The sequence below is a fragment of the Quercus robur genome, chromosome 9 (assembly GCF_932294415.1).
Source record: "Quercus robur chromosome 9, dhQueRobu3.1, whole genome shotgun sequence".
NCBI classification, from domain to species: Eukaryota; Viridiplantae; Streptophyta; class Magnoliopsida; order Fagales; family Fagaceae; genus Quercus; species Quercus robur.
Genome location: NC_065542.1, coordinates 14,204,648 through 14,230,618, shown reverse-complemented (window position 1 = coordinate 14,230,618; position 25,971 = coordinate 14,204,648). Strand labels below are relative to the sequence as shown.

Below are 25,971 nucleotides of genomic sequence, written 5' to 3'. Positions count from 1 at the left end.
GCTACCATCAGATATCCTTGGCCACGGAAGACCAGGAAAAAACTGCCTTTGTCACCCCAATTGGCAACTATCATTACAAGGTGATGCCTTTTGGCCTGAAGAATGCCGGTTCGACCTATCAAAGGATGATGACTAGGATGTTTGAACAACAGATGGGAAAAACTGTCGAGGTGTATATAGATGATATGGTAGTAAAGAGCAAATTGGTGACTGACCACATCAGGGACCTTGACGAGGTGTTTCACATCCTGAGAAGGTACAGGCTGCGACTGAACGCTTCCAAGTGTTCATTTGGAGTGGGATCGGGAAAATTCCTTGGCTACATGGTAACCCATCGGGGGATCGAAGTTAACCCTGACCAAATAAGGGCCATTCATAGTATGCAACCGCCTCAGAATCCCAAAGAAGTCCAGAAGCTTACCGGCATGATAGCAGCTTTGAACCGTTTCATCTCTCGCTCGGCGGACCGATGCCGACCTTTTTTCCTCCTATTGCACAAGTGGAAGGGTTTCGAGTGGACTGAGGAGTGTGACGTGGCTTTCCAACAGCTCAAGGAATACCTCGCCCGACCTCCGATCATGTCCAGCCCTGAGGCCGACGAGGTACTCTATGCATACATCGCAGTCGCCGATCATGCAGTCAGCCTAGTACTGATCCGAGAGGACAACGGCACGCAACGGCCCGTGTACTACGTAAGCAAGTCGCTACAGGAGGCAGAAACCCGGTATCTCCCCCTCGAAAGGGCAATATTGGCTGTCGTGCAAGCTACAAAGAAGCTTCCCCACTATTTTCAGGCGCATACAGTGGTTGTGCTAACCCAACTTCCATTGAAATCAGTCCTCCGCAGCGCCGACTACACTGGGAGAATCGCTAAGTGGGGAACCATCTTAAGCACCTTTGACATCAGATATATGCCGCGCACCGCCATAAAAGGTCAAGTCCTCGCTGATCTGGTAGCTGAATTTGCGGAACCAACCGTGGAATGGGTGGACGTGTCGGAATCACCGAATAATGATAGGAGATTAGTCAGCACGATTTCTGTGCAAGAGCACGATGAGTGGAGAGCATACATTGATGGTGCAGCGAACCAAAAGGGGTCCGGCGTGGGGCTCGTTCTAATCTCTCCCGAAGGTATAACCCTGGAGAAGTCGTTGAGACTGGGATTTCCAGCAACGAATAACGAAGCTGAGTATGAAGCACTGCTAGAAGGGATGTCGATGATCCGGAAGCTGGGTGGGAAATGCGCGAGCATATTCTCGGATTCAAGACTCGTAGTGGGGCAAGTAAGCGGGGAATTGGAGGCGAAAGACGAAAGAATGCAACGGTATCTTGCCCAAGCTAAACGCCTACGCGCCCACTTCGATGACTTCCGTTTGATGCATATACCCAGAAGCGGGAATACTCACGCCGATTCTCTGGCAACACTGGCCACATCCTCGGCTCAGCCCCTTCCGCGGGTTATCTTGGTCGAGGACCTCTGTCGCCCCACGGAAGAGGAGGCTAAAGGTATTCGGATACACAATGTCGGCGAGGGGCCAAGCTGGATGGACCCTCTTGTCCAATTCTTGAAGAATGATTCCTTACCAAACGACAAAGTCGAGGCCGACAAAATCCGGAGGAGAGCTTCTCGATTCTGGTTGTCCGAGGACTCCAAGCTCTACAGACGTTCATTCTCGGGGCCATACTTGCTGTGTGTACACCCAGGCGCAACTGAACTCATTCTGGAGGAGTTGCACGAGGGGATTTGTGGGAGCCACACGGGGGGCCGGTCCCTCTCCCACAGGGCTATGACGCTGGGTTACTGGTGGCCAAGCATGCATAAGGAAGCTCTGGAATATGTGAAGAAGTGTGACCAATGCCAACGGTTCGCTCCGAATATACATCAACCCGGTGGGGTACTTAACCCATTGTCCAGCCCTTGGCCATTCGCACAATGGGGCCTAGACATATTAGGTCCGTTCCCCAAAGCTGCCGGGAACAAGAAGTTTCTTCTCGTCGGCACCGATTACTTTACGAAATGGGTTGAGGCTGAAGCGCTGGCAAACATTAGGGATGTTGATGTCAAGAAGTTTATCTGGAAAAACATTGTCACCCGATTCGGCACCCCACACACCCTAATCTCGGACAATGGCCTGCAATTTGATAGCAAGGCCTTCAGGGAATATTGCAGTGAATTGGGGATTGTCAACAGGTACTCTACACCAGCCTACCCGCAGGGTAACGGACAAGCTGAGGCAGTTAACAAAACCATAGTGAATGGGCTGAAGAAGAGGTTAGACGACGCGAAAGGGAGGTGGGTTGAAGAGCTCGCCCATGTTTTGTGGACGTATCGCACCACGCCCCGCCGATCCACGGGAGAAACCCCCTTTTCGTTAACCTACGGGGCCGAGGCCGTCATCCCATTAGAGATAAACTTTCCCTCCCAGAGGACTGCTACATTCAACCCTATTGTTAACAACTGGCTTCTAGAGAAAAGTTTGGACCTCCTTGAAGAGAGAAGAGATTGCGCGATGGTGCATCTAGCTCAGTATCAGCAAAAGCTCAAGCGGGGCTATGACGCCAAGGTGAAGTCAAGGCCGTTGACGCCTGGGGACCTAGTACTGAGGAAAGTCCTCGGCAATGCGAGGAACCCTGCATGGGGAAAACTCGGGCCGAACTGGGAGGGTCCATACCGTATCACCTCCGTGGCTGGCATTGGAGCATACTATTTGGAAGACTTGGACGAACGTGTAGTGCCACGTCCATGGAATGTAAATAACCTGAAAAGGTACTTTTATTAATGAAGAATATTTTACTTGATATCGTTCTACTGTACAATTTTCAATAAGAGTTAAACAGAACCCAAGTCCTGCATGGCTCCTCGGACCACAGACTTGGGGGAAATTAACCTCGCAGCAATTGTCAATAAGAGTTAAACAGAACCCAAGTCCTGCATGGCTCCTCGGACCACAGACTTGGGGGAAATTAACCTCGCAGCAATTTTCAATAAGAGTTAAACAGAACCCAAGTCCTGCATGGCTCCTCGGACCACAGACTTGGGGGAAATTAACCTCGCAGCAATTTTCAGTCGGCGTTGAACAGAACCCAAGTCCTGCATGGCTCCTCGGACCACAGACTTGGGGGAAATTAACCTCGCAGCAATTTTCAGTCGGCGTTGAACAGAACCCAAGTCCTGCATGGCTCCTCGGACCACAGACTTGGGGGAAATTAACCTCGCAGCAATTTTCAATAAGAGTTAAACAGAACCCAAGTCCTGCATGGCTCCTCGGACCACAGACTTGGGGGAAATTAACCTCGCAGCAATTTTCAGTCGGCGTTAAACAGAACCCAAGTCCTGCATGGTTCCTCGGACCACAGACTTGGGGGAAATTAACCTCGCAGCAATTGTCAATAAGAGTTAAACAGAACCCAAGTCCTGCATGGCTCCTCGGACCACAGACTTGGGGGAAATTAACCTCGCAGCAATTTTCAGTCGGCGTTAAATAGAACCCAAGTCCTGCATGGCTCCTCGGACCACAGACTTGGGGGAAATTAACCTCGCAGCAGTTTTCAATAAGAGTTAAACAGAACCCAAGTCCTGCATGGCTCCTCGGACCACAGACTTGGGGGAAATTAACCTCGCAGCAATTGTCAATAAGAGTTAAACAGAACCCAAGTCCTGCATGGCTCCTCGGACCACAGACTTGGGGGAAATTAACCTCGCAGCAATTGTCAATAAGAGTTAAACAGAACCCAAGTCCTGCATGGCTCCTCGGACCACAGACTTGGGGGAAATTAACCCCGCAGCAATTTTCAGTAGGCGTTAAACAGAACCCAAGTCCTGCATGGCTCCTCGGACCACATACTTGGGAGAAATTAACCACACAATTCCTTCATCAAGGGTTAACCGTTTATGTTTCACGAAAAGCGTTAAAGGGAAGCCAAGTCCTGCGCGGATTCTTAGTCACGTTGTAATCGTTGTTGCCCGACTACAAAGTGTCGCAATTTTATCGTCTTCATTAATTATTGTTCGACTTTAAGCAGTAAAAGGGTAAGACCGATATCCATTCATGATGAAAACAAAATAAAGTAAAGCAGCGATATATGTAATTAAATAACTTTTGTCATATAATGTTCAAAGTAATTCAGTCCAGAAATATTATCAAGGATCAAACAAAACAAAGTACAAGAGCGGGACAGACGAATTCCTATTCTACGTCCCTAAGGGCCCTGAGTTGGGGCGGGCTGGTCATCCACTGCTGGGTTCTCCGGGGCGATCTCCTGGGCCTGGGCAAGGATCTCGCTGATGCGAAGACTGTCCTCGGGAGACTGGCCCTGCGTAGCTTGCTCCATGCCTCCAGTCTCGAGAATGGGGGAATCTGCTGGAAGAGGTTCAGTGGAAACGACCTCCCCAGGAGTCTCACGTATCTCCGCAGGGTAAAAGATGTTCTCAGCTTTCCTGAGATCAGAATCTGCGGGGACGGCTGCCCTATCCATGGCCAACCCCCAGGTCGAGGTGACATAATCCCTGCAGACAGTGGCGATTTCCTCGGTCAACCTTTCCTCAGTATCGTGAACCCCACGTTCATACGAGGCCGCCACAGCCTTTTCGGCAGCCTCCCTGGACAAGCGGGCTTCCTCCTTAGCCCTTGCAAGCTCAGCCTTAAGATCCGAAACCGCTTGTTGCTCTGCTGACAATTTTTCCTCAGAGTGTCGGAGCTGCTTGCGCAGCTCTTCGGTTTGCTTTTCAGCAGTCTTCAGGCCAGCCTCTGCACTCGCATTGGCCTTCTTCACCTCTCTTAACTCATGATCCTGACGATCAAGATCACGTTTGAGATCGCTCGCGGCCCTCTCAGCTGTAGCACGAGACTGAGCCTCCCTATGCACATCCTCACGAGCTTGTTTGGCCCATTCCTCAGCAACGTAAATTTGTTGGGTGACCTGCACTCAGACGGAAACGAAGACGATACCAAGATAAGACGATGAAAAGGTTCTCAACACAAAAATAAGATAGAAGATTCCACTTACCACAGCCATGTCCCTCTTCAGTGACATGAAAAGCTCTGGTTGACGAATCTTCCTGAGGCCTTCCATATCACGGGGCAAGAGAAGAGGTTGCTGCAATGCTTCAGCCAAGAACGAAGCTGGCTCACGCTGGGTTTCCCATAGGGTCGCATCCCAGAGGACTGGAGCGCCATCTAGCTCGATCCGAGGAGACCATGTCCGAGGTCCTCTCTGAGTGACCGCCTCATCTCGGCTCTCAGTGGACTTTGTTCTTTTTTCCCGGGGCTCTTTCGTTTCCTTGCTTTTCTTTTTAGGCCCGACCTTCTCGCGGGCAACCTCTCCCTCCTCTGCCTCTTCTACAGGCCTTTTCCGCTTTAGATTAGGCATAGGCTTCAGCGCCGCGCCCGACGAGGGAGGGGGAGGAAGAACGGGGGCTTTGGAGACGACCTGTCCTTTTGAGGTCTCCTTAGAGGTCTGCCCTTTGGACCTGTTGGATAAGAGACCCCTGAGGCCAGTCCTCGGCTGGAGGTCCATTCCTTCTTCTTCCTCGGTATCCTCGCTAAGATCAGGCTGTGCGATGACCAAACCAGTACTAGGAGCCGCTGAGGCACGGTCAAAATCAGCGTCAGAGTCGGAGATCTCTACTACTCTGACCGAGGCCTCCCCTTCCTCAGAAAATTGGAACCGGTCTATCTGATCCTCTAAGGATGAATGCGAAGAGCCGGACTCCACCTCTGGGATAACTACTGGGGGAAAAGCGTGTTGGGGGGGGTAACTGAATTGGAGGCAAGTCTGTATCAGCGAGGAACCCTGGTATGGACACGTCAATCCGTGCTAATCTCGGACTACCGGCCCTTATAGCTTGTCCGGCTTCTACCTGGGCTCGAGTGAGCGGAGTATAATCCAAAATTAAAGGAGCCGACCGTAGTTGTCCGTCCCTGCTAACAAAAATCTCGGACCTCAGGAGGTAATTTAGAGCCGGGACATTGACTAGGCTCAGCCGAGGAGTGGTTCGCTTCTTGTCTGCAAAGGCCGTCAAACGATCTATGTTAGTCCGAGGAGACATGCAATCAAACCAACAAATCTAAAGCAAGTAAAAGAAAAAGGAGTGGAGGAGCTTGAAACCAGAATCCTCCCCACGGCATCTAATTCTACGACACCCCACCTGGTTTTCCCTCCCTAGTCGGATAGTGAGGGCCGTCAGACCATGGCCCGGAGACGATCAAATGGTCGTCCTTCAGGCCTTTGCTAGACTTCGAAAGGCAAGATATCAACCTCACCGCGTCAACCCTAGACTTTAGATAGTATGTGTCGCCGAGCTTATGGCATTCGTAAAGATGAACCACGTCGTGCCATGAGAGGCCGAGGTTCATCTGATCGTTCAGGGTTTCGACACACCCCAGGATCCGGAATACATTAGCGGTGCATTGATGGGGGGCCAACCTATGACCACGCAGATAGTCCCTAGTTATTCTCCCCATCGGAATAGTCATTCCTCCTTCCACGAAGGCTATCATTGGAATTGCGACTTCTTCTGTTCTCCGTTTCATCAAAATGTCCTCCAGATGACAGTACTCTAACCCTACCTCCGGTGGGATACGATACTTCGCCCTGAAGCCCGCCATACCGGCCGGAGAATCTACCAGTTTCTCAAGCCTACCCATCCCCTCTAATCCTAAAAACAACTTGAAGGCAGTATGATTAATGAAGAATAATGGAGAAGAAGCGCGAACTTACGGGTAAGAGGTTCGAAGGAGTCTTCAAGAAAATGGCAGCGGAAGCAAGAACAGACTGAAGGAATAGGCTCTGAGAAGTTCTGAATATTGGAAAGCTCGTCAAAAATGAGAGATGAACGCCCTCAAGACCTATTATACTCGGTAGAAGTCGAACAGACGCGCTCGCGTCTAAGACATGCGAGACGCTGTCCACCGTAGATCCTGCCTCCAACCGTTGGATTGAGCGAGTGTGAAACCCCAAAAGCTGCGGTTACTTCCCCCTGAGTCACCAACTGCCCACCGCATTAATGAAGCACGTAAAGGCGTGCCTTCCCCGTTCCACGTGTGAAGCAGTGGTTCGCCACGAGCCGTCTAGTGGGTATCAAAATCCCGCCTTTTCTCCTCGGACTCAAAAAAGGCCGGCATTTTGAGGGGCTATTGTGGTGGGTAAAGTCTGTCAGTTGATGTTGGGCCGTAACTCACGTACCAAGCCCAGCCGCGATAAAGAAGAAAAGGCATGGGCGTAGGATATCCCGTCTCAATCATGATGGGCCGGGCCTGCTAAGGGGCGTCCGAGGAGGAACACCTCCTCGGACTCACCCAGTAAGCATCCAATTTGCACCCCATACTTAGCGAAAGGTCGCCCAATACGAAGAAACAATGCGTGACACTCAGGAAGGAGGAGGGGACAATCACAACTGCCGCATTAAATGCCAAGGAACTACTTTTCCAGCCGCATTAATGTGGAAGGGACAGGAACGCAGAATGACCTTGGCCAGTGCAACTCACAGAAAGGAGGGAGGATGACCTATGGGACAGGCACTCGAGTGGAGGATCGGATAACTGACAAGTGTAGGGACATGATCTCAGGAAGGGTACTATATAAGGGAAGGAGATCCCCATGGAAAAGGGATCGCAAGCAGGAAGCAGAAAGGAAGAAGAAGGAGAAAAGAGAGAGAAGTAGCAGGAACAGCCTCAGGGACCGTTACTCCAAAAGCTCGAAGGAATATCCCTACGTTCAACTGGTTGCATGGCTTGGTCGTAACTTCGTTTCTCCTGTCAAAGACCTAGTTCTATAACCTGCTCTCTACAAATTCATTGTTGAGGGACATTTGGGCCAGAATCTCCCACCTGTTGGGCCTGAATCCCAAATTCGTCACCTTACAAACTCTATTTGACCAAATAATTTTTCAAATTGCATTATTGAGCAAAAACTTTCTTAGAATCTTACCTCATCATTTTTAATTCTTAAAATGGTAGAATAATTAATTTTAATATACAAGAACAATCACAATAAATGTCTATTAATAGTTATCATAATTATCAAATTTCATATTTTGAAAAATAAAATAAAACAAAGAGAGACAATATTTTCTTGAACTTTCATGTGTATTGCTCGAGTATGAAATAGTAACTATGTGGTAAAAAAACTAGTTTTTTTGTTACAAAAAAAAAAATTATGTGCTCCTATATGTGTTGGCCTAGATATGTCCAACTTTTCTTTCATAATTGTATATTTTCCTTTTAAGTTAAACTCAATCTTCCTTTACAATTTATCATATGAGTATTTATTAGAATATTAACTCCATATAATTTTTTTACTTTTTTTACTGTAAACTTTAGAATTTGATCATTAATTAAAAAATTTATGTAAGAAAAAATTGTTGGGTTCATTATGTCCTTATATAAAGACTATTTAATAATTAATACTGTCTTAATAACTATGTCATTAACTATATGCTTATGTATTCTATTGTAAAATATTCTATATCATTTTTAAATTGATCTATCAATTTTTAACTAGTGGTCCAATGACCCAAAACATACACCGGATCAAATTCCTATCTTTGATAACTATTGTTAGAGACTTAGTGGGGGTGTTTATTCTCACTCAAAGAATAAATAATTTGTTGGAAATTTCAAGACAAAATTAGAGCAATTTCTTCTAAATGTCAACTAGTTTTGCATCTATACAAAGAAGCTAATTATAATTGGGTGACCAAAATTAATGTTGATGTGTATGTAAAGGGTTTTCCCTATTATTTTGTATTCCATATATATATATATATATATATGCACAGGAAGAAAATGAGAGGTTGTTTTGTTTTTTTTCCCTGAAAATCTGATTTCTTCCTGAAAATCCGAGAAGTGGGCACAACGTAAGAGACAAGTTCAATATTTTATGGAAAATAAGAAAGATGTATATGGGTGTCGATGTTGGAGATGAAAGATCGGCCTAGCTGCTAGCTAATCTATACTAGGGGAGATGTATAATAGGGTTACTTATTATTGTGGGGTCCTTTTATATTTATCCCTCCACTATCAACTTGGCACGTGCCATTTTCTCTCTCCTCTCTCTCACACCTCGTGACAAAAACATACACGTGTGGGTAGGTTTGAACTTGGCATGTGTTTCACTCCAATGATTCACGTGGGTGACCATGAATCAAACAAGTATGGAAGTAAACTTCAAAGTAATTTCTGCGAAAAAAATGTTTTGGTACGGTAGAAAAGTTTAATCAATAAAATTGACAATGGTACCCGTTTGTTTGAAAAGAACTTTTTTTTTTTTTTTTTTTTTTTTTTTGAGAAACGTTTGAAAATAACTTATTTAGTTAAAACTGAATATTTTTTTGATTAAAAGTATTGTAGATAATGCTAAAAGATAGTTGAGATAGTATAATGAAATTCATGAATAGTATCAAAAAATACAGTGAGACCCATAAATAATAGTAAAAATAAACTAAATAGTAAAAAAAACTAACTTTTTAAGCCAATATCAAATGCACTGATTCTTCTTTTTAAACTTATTTTCAAATCAAGTCCTGGCCAGATATAAGAAAATGATTCTATTTTGTTATAAACATTTTTAAGTCAAAGCAAACGAAACAAAATAGTTACATATATTAGCATATAATTAAGTCAAGAAAAAGTTCATCCTCGTAGGTTGATCCATTTGACCCTTAAGCATGGTTTGGATCAACTGCATTTAACTTTTGTGGGTATGAATGGCTACAGTCCATATATATATATATATATACAAGCTAACTTTCTTGAGTTTCTATGGTTGGTCAACTTTATACAAGTTGTATAAATATATACATAAAAGTTTCTCTGTTTTGGCTGTTCTTAGTAATTAGCACAAGTTCAATATCACTATCTATATGGTCAAATGTTTAAGCTATGAGTGAAAGAAAGGACTGGACAACCTACTACTAAACTTCTTTAACAGTAGCCCAATCCAAAGTTAAGAGACTAACAAACAATTCCATAACAAAAGACAATATATTACTATACCAAGAGGCGAGTAGTTAATTATTTTAATCCTCCTTTGGTGGAAAAAAAAAGGTTTTAAGAGACCTAGCTAGAGCTTTAGAAATGGAAGTGAATCCAAATGTCTAGTAGTATTATTCAATTATTCACTTTATTTATTGGTTGAGTAGCTCTTGTTTTTAGTTTTAAGACATCTCAAATTCTCATTATGTTGACCCAATTTTCTTTTCCCACTATTTCTCATTTTTATTGATTTTTTAATGTACATTTTTTTTTTTTTATGCCAACAAACCAACAGATCCAGGCCCTTGCTCTATGGAAGGTCTTGTATTGCCAATGAATCAGGAATTGGATCACCAGTGGGTCGATTTGAGAAATGGCCCAAGGTATGGCTGGTCCATGAGAAACCCATAGTGTGGACTACCTTCTCCAAGCCCAGATCAAAACGACAACCATAGATTAAGCCTATTAAGAAGAAACTATTTCCTTTATAACCCATAATGTGGATTGTGGACTACAAGAAATCAAATCATCCTTGTGCTCAGTGAAGAAAATTTAAGAGAAAAGAGGGATTATCACTAACTGAATAGCTCAAAATACATAATTCTTTTTTGGATAATTTGATAATTAGGATGGGGAGTGGGAATTTAATTGATGTTTTTATTGAAAATACCAAAAAATACCAACCAGTTGAGTTATATATAGATTTTTTTTACGAATAACTCAAAAACTTAAATGTAATCCAATGCACTAAAAAATAATTAAAATTTTAAGAATAATGTCCTTAACTCCAAGGAAAACACTATCTAAATTTTATGGTGTTTGATACAATGAAAAACAAGTCCACTAAGATCGAAGACATTTTCCTCAACCTCGGGGTACTATTACCTAGGGAGGTGCCATTAAACCAACACTGAAATTGGCACATTTTTCTCTTTTAAGTGTGGAAAATGTTTTCTCAAATGTCACATACCCAACAAACCATCACAAATAAATTCCAAAATAAACACTTTCTATTTTATTTTCAAGGTCACAACAAAATATGTATATAAAAAAAAGAGTAATTTTTTTTTTTAAAAAATAATAGCATTTTAGGAAAACCAATGGAGCCTAACATTTATCAAATATATTTCAAGATTCAAAAAATATATATTTTTTGCTTTAAAGTAAAAAAAAAAAAAAAAGCAATAATTATAGTTACAAAAAAATATTTTCTTACACTCATACACTCGATACATATAACATTCAAAATTTCACGCACGATATACACTTTTTTTTTTTTTTTTTTTTTTTTACGTTTACTTTTAAAATATGAAATGGGTGATGTGAAAAAATGACATAGTGCTCATGAGTGTAAAAGAGAATCCATAAGTTTACTTGAGATTAATACAACCATATACATAGGCAATGCAAGAAGATTCATAGCTCCAACCAAACTCCTGCTACCCCCCCATATGGTGTTCTGCCTCTACGGCTAGAGTACCAACAACATCATTACATTCTTGAATCTTGATTTCTCTACCATTGACAGTATCTATAGACTATAGCTACTGAAATTATGGGTACAGGTAAAAGGATTCGTGAACGAGCAGTTATTCATCTATTTTGGGAAAAAAATAAAAACGTTTGAGAACTTCCAACAGAAACTTCTCCCCCAAAATGCTACCTTCCAAATTATTCAGGTCACTATCACTTTTCTGAGTGCTTTTCCCAGATTCTAAAAGTTGTCCACACAAATCAGTGTCTAGGCGGGTACGTACTTACTACTACTACTGTGGATGAGTGTCAAACCAATTGCAGTGACTATGAGTGTGGAGGGGACCCCAAATTTGAGATGTTTCCAAAAAGATAAGTTGTAGGTAAGGTGTAGTGGAGCTTGGCGAGCTTGCTCACACACTATCAAGTTGGCAGCTGAGCCCAGTAGCGATAGGTTCCCAGCCACTGTGCTAACCCAAGATAACACGAGCCAAGCCTTATGCTCGTAGCTTAAAGAAATTGCACCTGCTGCTGCTGCCACCCGTGCTCCAAGCAACAGAACTGAGATAATGTCAACATTGTTAAGAGACATTTATCTAGGTTTAGTATACTATAGTACTATATATATTGGTGCTGTAAGTATAGCTAGTACTACACTCTAGGGATATATAGGGGTTAGTTTATAGATAGTTTAGTATTAGTCTCTATATATATAAGTATTTATAGATGCAGCCTCTTGTTGTAGAGTGTGTCTAGTGTCTTTTTGCAACAAGTTTCACTCTGTTGTAGATGTAAACCTTTAAAGTTGAACTTGAATCACATTAATTCAGCATCCACTCTTTATTCTCTCATCTCTCATATAATCTGAACAACAATTTTAATAAGCATAATGATGATGAGGTTAAAAGCAACAGTAAAACTGTATCGTGTGTGTGTTTTTTTTGGTTCGCTAAATATTTTTGACGTTATATGCAATAGACAAGAAAAACCCATTATTAAGAAGAACTTGTTTACTTCCATTATTTTATATTAATATTCACAATTGATACAAAAATGTCCACATTTTAACATATAAAAATTGATGTAAAAAACAAGTGTAAGAGTATCATTGCTTTATTAAGAACTTGTTTTCTAGCACACTATGAATGTAATCACCAAAAATTCAAAAATGTGCAATCAAATAATAAATTAAGCTCTGCTCAACACTCATCATTTCCCCCCCCTTCTCTCAAATGGTTGAGATGAGGAGGTTATAGATTATAGAAAGTTAAGGAAAATGTTAATGTTATTATCAATTTTATCACGAAAGATTTATAGATTAACATAACAATGAATATGATTGATACCGCTTTAACAATATAATAAATAAGTGTTTAAATTACATGTCATTGGTGACATATGAGATTATGAAACAAAAGTTGTAGCATCTCTCTATCATCACTCAAAAACCTACTTGACAAATGAAAGAACAATATAGAAAAGGGAGACATGAGCATACCCGTTGGTAGATTTGAAACCAAATTTGACAAGACAAGGATGACAAGGGCTAGAATAGCTATCCCACTGACACGATTAATCCCTGCATAAGGCTCCATAAGGTCCCATAGAGAACTTGGAATTCCAGTTCTGTCAAAGCCCTCAACCGTGATAAACATTCCACAAAAGAAAATTAGAAGGGAATATGAAACCTGCTCAAGGAGGTAAATAAGAACATAATTACTTATATTATAAATCCCAATTACACAGTGATATTACAAATTCGGAAATGACTAATACACATAGCTAAAGCAACCACATCAGTCTGTGCAAAATTCTTGTCTATTTTGCAAGAAAAAACATATTTTTTCTATTTTACACACATATTTTTACAAAATACCAATATCAGTTTATTTATTCTATAATCTATTTTATTTAAATAATATTATTTCTTTACTTTTTTATTATATCAAACAAACCACTACTCACATGACCCCACCCACCTCTTTCTTTCTTTGTTGTGTGAAGAAGAGACGAGAGAGAAAAAAATCATTTGCACATTAAAAATAATGGGAAGAGAAAAAAAAAGAATAAAAAAATCATTTGCACATAAACAATTTTGTATATATGCACATTTTTACAAATAGGTATTTTTTGGGTTAAAATATGTAAAATTGAATACTTTTTGTATTTTGTAAATTTTTGTAACTAATATGGTTGCTCTAAGTGTAGACATAGTACACGCATAGCACTGCAAATTGCAGCTGTGCGTACTATGGGTACACTCCTAGAGTAGAGTACGTGTAATACACATCACCCTTACAAATTTATTGCATAAGTTTAAAAAATTGATGAGATAAATAAATAAATAGCTAATTAAGGGTAATGTCTATTATATACACCTACTGACACATTGTAAACACACATTTCTTTTAAAAACTGAGAGTTCAAAAACGTGTACAAAAACACTTTTGAACGTTTAGACCCCCAAAAACCAACTTAACCAACACAAGCAATATGTCAAACAACTAGTGTGCGGAAACTTAATATATGCTATAATATGAAATTGGTTAAACAACTATCTAAGCCATAACAAAAATAAAACCACGGCAGATAAAATAAGGGCAAAGATAGAGAGGAAGGAAGATGCAAACACAAAGATAACACCTGATGTGTTATCGAAGAGGAAACCGAAGACCTCGGCGAAAAACCTCTCCGCCGCCCTCCAAGCGGTAATCAATCCACTAGAAAATACAGTTGGGATACAAGGACAGCAATAGACCCTCCAAGCCTAATCTACCCAGTGCACCTAAGCCCTCCAAGCTTCTTGCTCCAACGAGGTTGCGCCGAACCTTTTTCTTTTCTAGCTTCCCGGATTCCGCTACTACACCGTAGCATCAACCAATGAAGATTGGCTCCTTCCTAACTGCTTCCCAGAACTCCAAACGACTGTCTCACAGAGATGATGATGGTGAGAACCAGGTTTGGTATAATGCCTTTCAAGGATTTGACAATGGAGAGGAAGAGAGTGAGGGAATTTGATGAGACTCTAAGGTAGGGATTGTGTGTGAAACAATCTTGTTTTTCTTTAGGGTTTCTCTCTCAAAATTCTCTCTGGAAGCTCTCTTTCAATCGTAGGTTAAAAGGGTATTTATACTGGAGTGAAGAGGAATGTGAAACGTCAGGTTTTTCCAAAACAGGGGTGGCTCGCGGCTTGACCAAGTCGCGAGATCCAGTCGCGAGTTAACCGTATGGCCAGTTGTCCTGTTTTGTCCTGTAGTGCTCCAGCTAGCATGACTGTTCATCTTCCAGCATGCTTGGCACGTGTGCAGCTTCTGGCGACTTGCAGCCGCGAGTCCACCCGCGAGTCCCAGCCGCGACACTCTGTTTTCTTGCACACTCTTGAGCAATCTTCACTCTATCTCACTCACTACCCTTACAACAATCCCACCTAAATACAGGGTTACTAAATGCTGAATTACAAGCAAATTTGGCACGGAATAGAGCCAATTAGATGGTTGAATAAATTCAACCTTACAATCTCCCCCTTTGGCTATTCCGTGACAAAACCCTAAAACAGACTCTAGACTTAACATGTGAGTTGGGAACAGTTGAACAAAACTCACTCACACCTAACTCTAGAAGCTGTGAAGCACTTGAATCATATGAACATAAACTCGTGAAACACAACAATACACCATGATCATTGTAAGCAGAAAATTATAAATGCATATGAAGCAGGCAATGTGAGATCAAGCAAAGATAGAGTTAATAGACAAACCATGGCTTGATCAACCAAGTGAACACCACAAGGTAGTGATCACAGTGCTCATTCACACTTGGAATGAACACAAGGACATACAAGTTAACAAACACAAGGCAAGACACTTGTATGCTCAACACTCAACCAATGCATAGCACACAAGGCATATGCATCTAGGAACAATCCTACAAGGGCACAAGAGTGACAGTACATAAACCAAAATGCAGAACATTTAGATTAAAGTACTGATTTCAACATAGCATAAAGGCTGCACTTAAGCAAGGTACATACCATAAAGCCTACAAACTATGCATAAAACATTAACCCTAAAAACTTACAAAAGCACATGGGTACAAACCACAGAATATTGAATAAAAACTTAAACAATATAAACTAAAAGTGCTTAAAATTTCTCCCCTTCAAAGTGATGAGGAGCTGTGATGCACTTGGAACATATATATACTTGTACCCTGAAACACTTGCACAAAACACATTAGACCCTCAAGGTAAAGCAAGTAATAAATGACAAGTATAACAAGTATAGAAATGACTACAATGATCACATAGCAAAGCAAATGATCATCTGAACTTGCATTCAATGAAGCATAATAACATAGGGATATATGCTTGTCCAAAGCACAAACATGATGCAATGAGAACACCAAATCATAACACAAAGCACCATAAAGCCAACAAGAAAACAATCAGAACAAGGTTTTCTAGTTAACACAATGTCTTCTCCCCCTTGGTATATGCATCTCCTCTATGGAATATTTCTCCCCCTACAAATGTGCATGAGAAATAGAATTTCTCCCCCTAAGGATGTGCACAAGAGTCATATAGAAATGACAAAATACTCCGAAACATTCTCTAGAGTATACTCTCCCCCTTTTTGTCAGGAATAGACAAAGGGTCAAGAAGAAACGAGGGCAAGAGATGAAGGTATGAACAATGCTAATGATGCATGAGAGGTGCAAGATGAATGAGAAAATGAAGCTCAAACCTAAGACAAAGTAACATGCTACAAAGCATAAGGTAAGCATGACATGCTAGGATGAAACAGTAAGGTCAAGACCAATGCATGACAAGGGTAGCAAAGGTGTGTGCAAGAGGTGGCTAAGTGCAATGCATGATCAATGCATGAAAAATGCACATGTGGGGCAAAGTGTGTTAAAATACACAACCAATGAACCAAACATGTTCCTAATGAGGAAACATGAGAAACCCCAAATTTTGGTACTCATCGGAGTCCAAACAAGCGAGAAAATGTCTAAGAGGCATTTTATCAAACACCTAGCATGCACACTATAAACAAAAATGTGAAACAATGCATGAACATCATGAAAACCACCCTTAATACATGTTCTTACTGCCACAAGGGGCCAACATCCAATGCATATCAACAAAAGAAACCAATCCCATGAAGAAAATTGACAAAAAATAAGTTTTCCCAACCTCTATGATGAAAATCCCAACCAAGAGCACAAAACTCTCCAAAACATAATCTAAGGATCAAAATCAATGAAAAGAGTTTATAATTACCTTAGAGATGTTAATGGATTGAAAAACCATTCAAATTGGTTGGGTTTTGATGTAAAAATATTGAAAGAGGGGTTTTAGAGAGGATGGGAGAGGTTTAAAACAAGTTTCCCACGAAAAAGCTCTTTAAAAAGCTGATTCTGGGCGACTCGCGACTGGCGAGTCGCGAGCCAAGTCGCGAGTGAGCCGCGAAACCTCTCTGTCTGAACTCGCGGCTTAGACTCGCGGCTTGCAAGCCGCCAAACCGACCAGCCAAAACTGGCAGCTTGCTGGCTGCTCACGCAAGTAGCCAAAATGAGTGGCCAAAAAATCTGACACTTGTTTTTCAAACCAGAACATGTTTAAACATTGAAAAACAAAGTAAGCACTAAACATAAACTCAAAGAGTGATAAAAATCACTTCCAAAAACATATAAAATGATCAAAAATCTTTTTGGATTGAACCATATATGATTGAGCACACACACATCACATTTAGACAAGTACAATCTAACAAATGAATAAGACATTCATTGAACAAAAGGCAAGTGTGTTATGTGTGTGTATCAAATGTGGAATAGTCCTTAGTCTAGAATAAAGCTTCAATGATCAATTCAATCAAGTCATACACAACTAGTACTAAGTCAAGTGGTATATCTCAATTATAGAAGTGAACATATATGACCTCCCACAAGAAAATGATTACATAAGATTGAAGCTTTTCATTTGGCTTCTTACAATTCATATCATTTGATCATTTTGAATCAATACAACTCATTTTGAGCAATACATCTCATTTTTGAGATTGATGCCTGAAATTTTTGATATTTCAATTTGATGAACAAGCCTTTGGCTTTTTGGGCATCATACATTTTCATATAAGTCGCTTTCCCTTTTTCCTAGTCGAATACTAGTATGTGCGACGGCTTTTGCAGCTCATTATCTCTTTTCATTTTGAGATTTACATTTATTGAGCTCTTTAAACAATAAAGATAAAAGAGTGGGAAGAGATATAAGCACAAGTCTACGCATGTATCAAAACCAACATGACTATTGACAAATCATTCATGACAAGCTTGAAGATCGATTTACAACAATCACACAAAGATGTCAAGATTTTTCCCACAAAGATATAAATGCAAAAATAACAAGCTAAGCTCGAAAATGCACAAAGCCATTTGTACAAAGGTACAAGGCCAAACTCACATGTGATATGTGCTCAAACATATACGATCAAACTTTTTGAATTTTTCACTTTTTATGTGGTTTTGGATTTTTACTCACATAAAATAGAAACATAAAAGTAAGATAAAAAACGAAACAATGCATACAAATAAATGCAAGATGCACAAAATGCATGAAGATATGACATTTAATGCATGAAGGGTCCTACAAAGATCGAAAGAATTAGATCAAGGACCAAAAGAGCAAAAGCTCAACCATAGGAACCCTTCCTCATCCAAACGGAACGATTGTTTGGAATGAGTGTCTCAAGAGAAGCGAGACGAGAGTTGGAAGAATGAGAACCGGAGATGCACATAGTCAAGGAGTTAAGAGCATTAAACATTTTCTTTAACAACATGCTATTTTCACTCAAATCCAGTTTACTCTTTTTAGCACAACTTCCAAAAAGCTCAAGTTTCTCTTTTCTTTTGATTCTCTTAAGAGCTTGAAACTTAGAGCAATGAGGTCTTAGATGACCAAAGGCACCACAATGGTGACAAATAATGTGTTTAGGTCCACTAGGCTTTTTGGGAATGGATCTAGCAACATGGTTTTGTTCTCTCTTCAACTTATGACATTGAGGTCTTATATGACCAATCACACCACAATGGTGGCAAGTTGGAACAAACTTAGATCCATCCAAAGCCTTAGGTTGAGACCTAAACGAAGGCTTTGACTTAACAGCCTTTCTCTCCACCTTTTGATTTCTTTTATGTGGAGGAATGTACACCGATTTGTCCTTTAAGGTAGAACACACACTAGGCATAAAATCGGGTACCACAACATGATTGCAACAAACATTATCATCCTTTTTAACAATAGGTTCAACAATCAAACACTTGGCATGCATCTTAAGAGATTCATTTTCACATTTAAGATCATCAACAAGTTTGTTAGACAAAACAAGTTTAGCATCCAAGTCCATATTCAAACATTCAAACTCTTTCAGCTTTTCAAGAGAAATTTCAGCAAGTTTTTTATATTTCTCAACCAATTTGTTGGATTCATTGAGCTTAGCAATCGAATCATCCTTTTCACAAAATAACTTGCTCAAATTCTTTTGAAACTTCTTAGCATTTTTCTTGAAGAGTTTGTCAACAACACCCATAGATTCAAATAACATGTCATCACACTTATGAGGATTAACACTCATAGAGGCATTTTCACAAACACGTGGCATGTTACATTCATCACCAACCAAATCATGCAAAGAGTCATACAAAGCACGATCCATGGCAAATAAACACAAGGGGTCAAGGATCACACTTAGGTATTTAAATCACAACAAGTGTACCCGCTCTGATACCAATTGAGAGTTCAAAAACGTGTACAAAAACACTTTTGAACGTTTAGACCCCCAAAAACCAACTTAACCAACACAAGCAATATGTCAAACAACTAGTGTGCGGAAACTTAACATATGCTATAATATGAAATTGGTTAAACAACTATCTAAGCCATAACAAAAATAAAACCACGGCAGATAAAATAAGGGCAAAGATAGAGAGGAAGGAAGATGCAAACACAAAGATAACACCCGATGTGTTATCGAAGAGGAAACCGAAGACCTCGGCGAAAAACCTCTCCGCCGCCCTCCAAGCGGTAATCAATCCACTAGAAAATACAGTTGGGATACAAGGACAGCAATAGACCCTCCAAGCCTAATCTACCCAGTGCACCTAAGCCCTCCAAGCTTCTTGCTCCAACGAGATTGCGCCGAACCTTTTTCTTTTCTAGCTTCCCGGATTCCGCTACTACACCGTAGCATCAACCAATGAAGATTGGCTCCTTCCTAACTGCTTCCCAGAACTCCAAACGACTGTCTCACAGAGATGATGATGGTGAGAACCAGGTTTGGTATAATGCCTCTCAAGGATTTGACAATGGAGAGGAAGAGAGTGAGGGAATTTGATGAGACTCTAAGGTAGGGATTGTGTGTGAAACAATCTTGTTCTTCTTTAGGGTTTCTCTCTCAAAATTCTCTCTGGAAGCTCTCTTTCAATCGTGGGTTAAAAGGGTATTTATACTGGAGTGAAGAGGAATGTGAAACGTTAGGTTTTTCCAAAACAGGGGTGGCTCGCGGCTTGACCAAGTCGCGAGATCCAGTCGCAAGTTAACCGTATGGCCAGTTGTCCTGTTTTGTCCTGTAGTGCTCTAGCTAGCATGACTGTTCATCTTCCAGCATGCTTGGCACGTGTGCAGCTTCTGGCGACTTGCAGCCGCGAGTCCACCCGCGAGTCCCAGCCGCGACACTCTGTTTTCTTGCACACTCTTGAGCAATCTTCACTCTATCTCACTCACTACCCTTACAACAATCCCACATAAATACAGGGTTACTAAATGCTGAATTACAAGCAAATTTGGCACGGAATAGAACCAATTAGATGGTTGAATAAATTCAACCTTACAAAAACTAATCACGACCTCAAGTCAAGATTTTAGACGTTTCCCAAATTTGTAATAGTAAGAGTCTTCATCCAACAAACGGTCAACATTACCTTTTCTAGGCATGGCTGAGCATCCTTGAAATCAAGAACAATAAGAGCTAGTGCAGCAGCAATTGCAGTCCAAGACATGTTCTCACCCATAAGCAAAGAAATCAGCATTCCTAAGGTAATAAGATAAACACAAAATTTCCAAAATATCATTCTCCATCTCAATGATGCATTTGAACTCCTTATAGATTCCGAGGCACCATTTTGAACTATAGGTCTTTCACTCTCACTTGAACGAACTAGACTTCTAAGAGTTACGAAATATGACGAGTCCACAGTGGCACTCAGCGAGCCATTCGTATTTCCATTGCTCAAATGTGACATTGTGTCTGGTGAAAACCTGTGAGACCTCACTTCATCCTCAGCAACAACTTCTGCGGCAGTATCTTCTTCTTCCTTGCACCCAGATAATAAACTCCAATACATGCATACAAGAATTATAGAATTCACAAGAACCCCCACAAGCGCAGCAGGAAGCATTCCCATGAAAAAATCTAGAAAGGAAATATTACTCTGAAAAGCTATAAAGAGGTTTTGGGGGTTGCCAATTGGAGTTGCTGAAGACCCAATATTGGCACTTGAGGCAAGGGCAAGTAAGAATGGAAGAGGTGGGAGATTATGTTGCCTCGTAACTTTGAGTACAAACTGTGTCAAAGCCATACATGAGGTATCATTGGTGAAAAGAGCACTTGAAATGGCAGATATTACGCAGATTCTACAAAGTAAGTCCTTTGCACCTAAGCAATTCCATGAGAGCAACCTCCCCAAGTACTTAAATGCATCTGCTTTCTCAAGATAGACACTAACAACCATTGTCCCAAAGAGAAGACCAAGGATAGAGAGATCTATTGAATCATATGCTTCATCTGCAGATATGACTTGAAAAAGGACCATAAGCATAGCCCCCAGAAGGGACCCTGCAGTCCTCCCAATGGGTAGAAATGGTACCGCAGGGAAAACCGCCAATATCCAGAAAATTGCAAACCCAATTGAGCCTAGAATCACTTTCACTAGAATAGCCATTGCCATTGAGCTAGCAACTTAATAAGCTATATATTATACAAAACTTGACAGGTCCAAAATATTACTATAATAAAACTGCATGGCTTATATATCCCATAACACTTCTGTGGTAAGACTTTTTATGGATCATCTCTTTCAAACCCTACAATCAAACCCTATAAAAGTGAGAGCTTTGTAAATTGAACACTACAGCATTTTTTTTTATAGCTTTAGTGGTATGGTAATGTCCTGATGAACCAGGAAAAAGAAAGAAAAAAAAAAAATCCAACATTAGTACTATACAAAAATTCAGCTTAAAAGTGCTATAACATATTCAAGGCAACATAGTGAAATTGAAAACAGTCCAGTGACTTACGATTAAGAAACAGCAACAAAATATGTAGCTCTAGTGCAATATGGGGGTTAAATCACAGACAATGTTTTTGCAGATGCTAGCTAAAAAGATGACCACAAAATGAATATATCACAGAAACCGGAGAGAAAGATATACGGTATGCTAACGAGTAGTCAATTTTTATTTTTGTCGTTTGTTTCTTCTCAAAAATAAATAAAATGACCCCTTGTAATGACATTGCAATAGTACACCCCGAAAAGGTGCGGTTAGGTTCTTGTATCTATTGCAATGACAATGACCATAAAATGAATCATGAAAGCACTATTTAACAAGACAATGGCAGTTTAATCATTAACAGTAAAGACTAACATATCTCCATCACCACACGAGAAGGAAGCTTTCCAGAATATTCAGATAGCCATATTCTATTAAACTTTTTGCAACTAATGAAACAGATAGCGACCAAAGCATTTTAAAAAGTAAAATAAAATAAACAACCTTTAAGATATGTGACTTCCATAGCCATCACAGTGAAGTCTCAACCATAAAACCCACATCCAAAATTTCATCGTTAGACAGATATATATAATCTGAGTACACACTAATACACTATAGCTATTAGCTATTGCATAGAATGATAGTTGAACATTGGTTACTTTTTTTTTTCATCTACCAAAATAATAATGTCTTACATGTTTGAAAGTCGGACGATTAATAATTGATGAACTTTTTCAGAAACTTTTTGCCTCAGTACATGAATTTAAAATAAACAAAGAAAAGGTAAAAAAAAAACGTGAACCACAGTTTGGAATGCAAACACGTCTGAGAAGGCTGAACCTCTAAAGGCTCTGCATGGTTGCTGTCTTGGCTCATGGGAACAATTTGACTTTCTGTTGGGCATGCACGTGCTTAAGTATTTTTTGTGAGACAAAAGCCAAAAAGAGAAATGCTAAGGACACTAATTTTAGCACAATTTTGTATCACGATTCATCGAGTTGTGATTGGTAAAGGTATGTCCCTACATGACTCACTAATACACCCTTACCAATCACAACTTGCTATGTGATGAATTATGGCATAAAATTATGCTAAAATTAGTGTCTCTAGCATTTCTCAAGCCAAAAAGGATGTTTGTGACTAAGACAATAGCAGAGGCCATAGGCCTGGGCTTGGGCCTAAGAAAGTATATTGTGTGCCTGTGAGGTTAGATTGTATAAGATCAATTTCATTGGTCTCTTCACTACAAAAAATCGGGGTTATCCTAGGTTAGACCGTATAAGATCATTTTAAGCATATCTTTTTTAAATTCCTTTCTTCAAATTCAAGACCCTACCACTGTGTTTGGTTGTATATACAGAATGGGAAAAGAGAAAGGAATGGTTTTTGTTGTATCTAGAATGAGGGAAGAGAAAGGAAAGAGGATAAAAATATAAAAGATAAAATCTAGGACCATAGTACTTGTAGGGACTTGGGTTGAGTTCCTAACCTAAGGTATGAATGGACTTAGACCCAAAAAGCCCAAAACAATGAATTTATAGAGAATGAGTTAGAAAACTGGGCTTTAGCTAACCAAACAACAAGTTAGGTAGGCTTGATGATAAAAGAGTGAAAATATACAAGTTTAAGCTAAAGAAAAAAACGTCCTTGGCAAAGTCCGAGGAGACTGATTCTTATATAATGTTCTTAAGTAAGGTTACAAGTCTGGTTCTAGATTGCTACAGTCTTTCTTTCTTGATTTTCCCTATTACTTCTCTATAGAGGGTCTCTTACATTATATAGTTCCCTTTCGATGATCTTGGCCCTCCATTTGTTGATCATCTAGGCCACTACTTGAGCGCTTGTCACATCGAACACCCTTACTAGCCCTCTGTGAGTTGGGGTAGCCAATGCAGTACTATTTAGGGGTCTTCTCCACATAAATGTGGCCAGAAAGTTAGCTGCAGAGTATTTAATGCGGTGACAACAGCTTTCTCTTAGATACCTCTGGGCCCCCATCCCTCTTGTGCGTTTGTAATGCACATTCCTACCAGTAGATCTTCCTGGAAGGCCACTTTGATCGACATGATATACCTTTGATTTGTGCTATGTTTATTCGAGGATATACTCCTCCTCGGATCGCCTTCCACAACATTTCTGTTTGCATCTTACTTATGGGATTCTGAGCTTGACACCCTCATTACTGTTTACTTACCCTTGGACCAATCAATGTTCTCGGCCAAGACCCAAGGCCCAATATACAAATTCGGGCCCTTATCCCTACAATAGCCCCTCAAAACTTCGATTTTTCCCTCTTATCTGTGGAGAAAAAGTGGAGTTTTGATTTTTAAGAATCAAGATCATTCATTTCCTTGGTTTACACGTGTAGGAGTACTGTTTTGTGCGTCCCATAACCGTCACTAATGTTTCGAAGCCCGAGCCGTGTCATTAATTACTTCAGGTGGCGCTTTGTTCCTCACATCCAACGGTGAGACGCAAATCCTACGGTGGACATTTCTCCTTGAATTTTGGGTGGGATAACTCTCACTTAACTTCCCCCTCTATATAAGGCATCCGGGGAAATCATTTTTCCCCATTTCACAAGTCTTCAAGCTCTCCAAAGATTCATAGCTCTCAAACTCTCAAAACTTCCCAAACTTTTAAGGTCTCCAAGTCTTTTTTCCTAAAAAACTTAAACCTTTAAGAAGCACCAGAAGCAACTATCGTAATTATTCTTGTAAGTTTCTAAATCCTTAAGCTTTTTTCTCCTCAGCCATTCTCCTTGGCCTTTCATTCTCCGTTACCTTTCCTTAGAGACCTAATCCCTTTTCCCTTTAGCTCAACCAAATGGGTAGGTTTAAGCATCTAGTAGATTCTGATGCCGGTATGGAAGGTTTTAGAGCTAAGTACCATATTCCACAGGGAGTAGCTTTGCAATACTGTGCTCCAGACCAAATAGTCACAAACAGGGGTGAAAGGGAGGTCGTCATTCCTAGGATCACTTTCATAGAAGGAGGAATGACACTCCTCATGGGTAGGGTGACTCGAGACTATCTGATCAACCATAGGTTGACTCCCCATTAGTGTGCCCCTAACCTCTTTAGGATTTTGGGTAGCGTAGACGCTCTTAATGAGCAGATGGGCTTGGGGCTCATGTGGCATGATGTCATTCATATGTATGAGTGTCACAAGCTTGTCGGCGCGAGATATTATCTCAAGTCTCGGTCCAACGTTGTTAGACTAATATCGTGTCTTCTTAAGTCTAACAAAGGCATGAAGGATGACTACTTGATTGTCTCTGGGGAGTGGTATGACGGTCTTCATTGCCCAACTCAGGCAAGAGAGCTAGGTGGGGTACTCTAGGATTAGTCCCTTTGGCAGGGCGTTTAGCCCTTTTAGTTTTATTCATTTTCATTTTTAGCACTTCGCCTTCTTCTGATGATAATTTTCACTGGTCTGACCATGATTTCCTCTTTGAATGTTTTTGCAGATAAAAGGCACGTTGCTCTGAGACTCAACCTAGTCAACGTTTCGGCTCTCAACAAGTTACTGAGGTCCAAGGTTTTTGTGATTAAAGACAGGCAACTGTGAGCCGTTCACTTAGTATTAGACTTCAAGCCCTTGTCAACTGCGTTTCAAGACGTGGGCCAAGCAATAAGGGCGGGTGATCCCAGAATCCACCAGATTGACGTTTCACGGCCTGGTTTCTTAGCTCGGGAAGACCTCCCGCCTGTTGAACTACCTCCCCAACACTCTCCCCAAGAGGTAGCTGCTCCGAGGGAGGAAACAGCCTTTTCACGTCTCTCCTTCGAGGCCGAAATCGACCAATTCCGATTTGAAGAAGAAGAAGGAGCACTAGAGAGGCCTGTGGAGCTCTCGGATTCTGAAGCTGATCTTGATAGACATTCTACGGCCTATTCTCCAAGGCTCATAGTCGCCCAGGTTGACACCAGCTTCATGGAAGAGGAAGAGATGGCCTTGAACCCCCAGAGAGGCCTTAAAGACTTAGTGGCCGGGAGAAAGGGGTCATCATCCAAGGATGCCCCAAAGGTCCCATTCCCTCCCAATCTTACTCTTCCTCCTCTCTCGTCCCCTCTCGGCCTACTCCCCGACCCGAACCTGTAGAAGAAGAAGAGGAAGGGGAGATTGTCCCATCGAAGGATCCGAAGCAGCAGAAGACAAACATAGATAGACAAAAGGATACTTCGGTGGAGA

At 40.9% G+C, this 25,971-nt stretch overlaps 1 protein-coding gene across 2 annotated transcripts; it reads right to left on the bottom strand.

Annotated features, from left to right (window-relative positions):
• Positions 1–11,325: 11,325 nt before the first annotated feature.
• LOC126699922 (silicon efflux transporter LSI2-like) lies at positions 11,326–22,328 on the bottom strand. Of its 2 annotated transcripts, none has more exons than XM_050397898.1 (4): positions 22,279–22,328; positions 20,427–21,588; positions 12,946–13,135; positions 11,326–12,008 (listed from the first exon to the last, which is right to left on the bottom strand). In XM_050397898.1, the coding sequence occupies exons 2-4, from the start codon at positions 21,450–21,452 to the stop codon at positions 11,716–11,718; spliced, it is 1,509 nt and encodes a 502-aa protein (XP_050253855.1). In that variant the 5' UTR covers positions 21,453–21,588; positions 22,279–22,328; the 3' UTR covers positions 11,326–11,715. The 2 variants fall into 2 exon arrangements, with proteins under 2 accessions (XP_050253855.1, XP_050253854.1); XM_050397897.1 differs by lacking the exon at positions 22,279–22,328 and adding an exon at positions 21,802–21,905 and having other exon boundaries at positions 20,427–21,674.
• Positions 22,329–25,971: the final 3,643 nt, after the last annotated feature.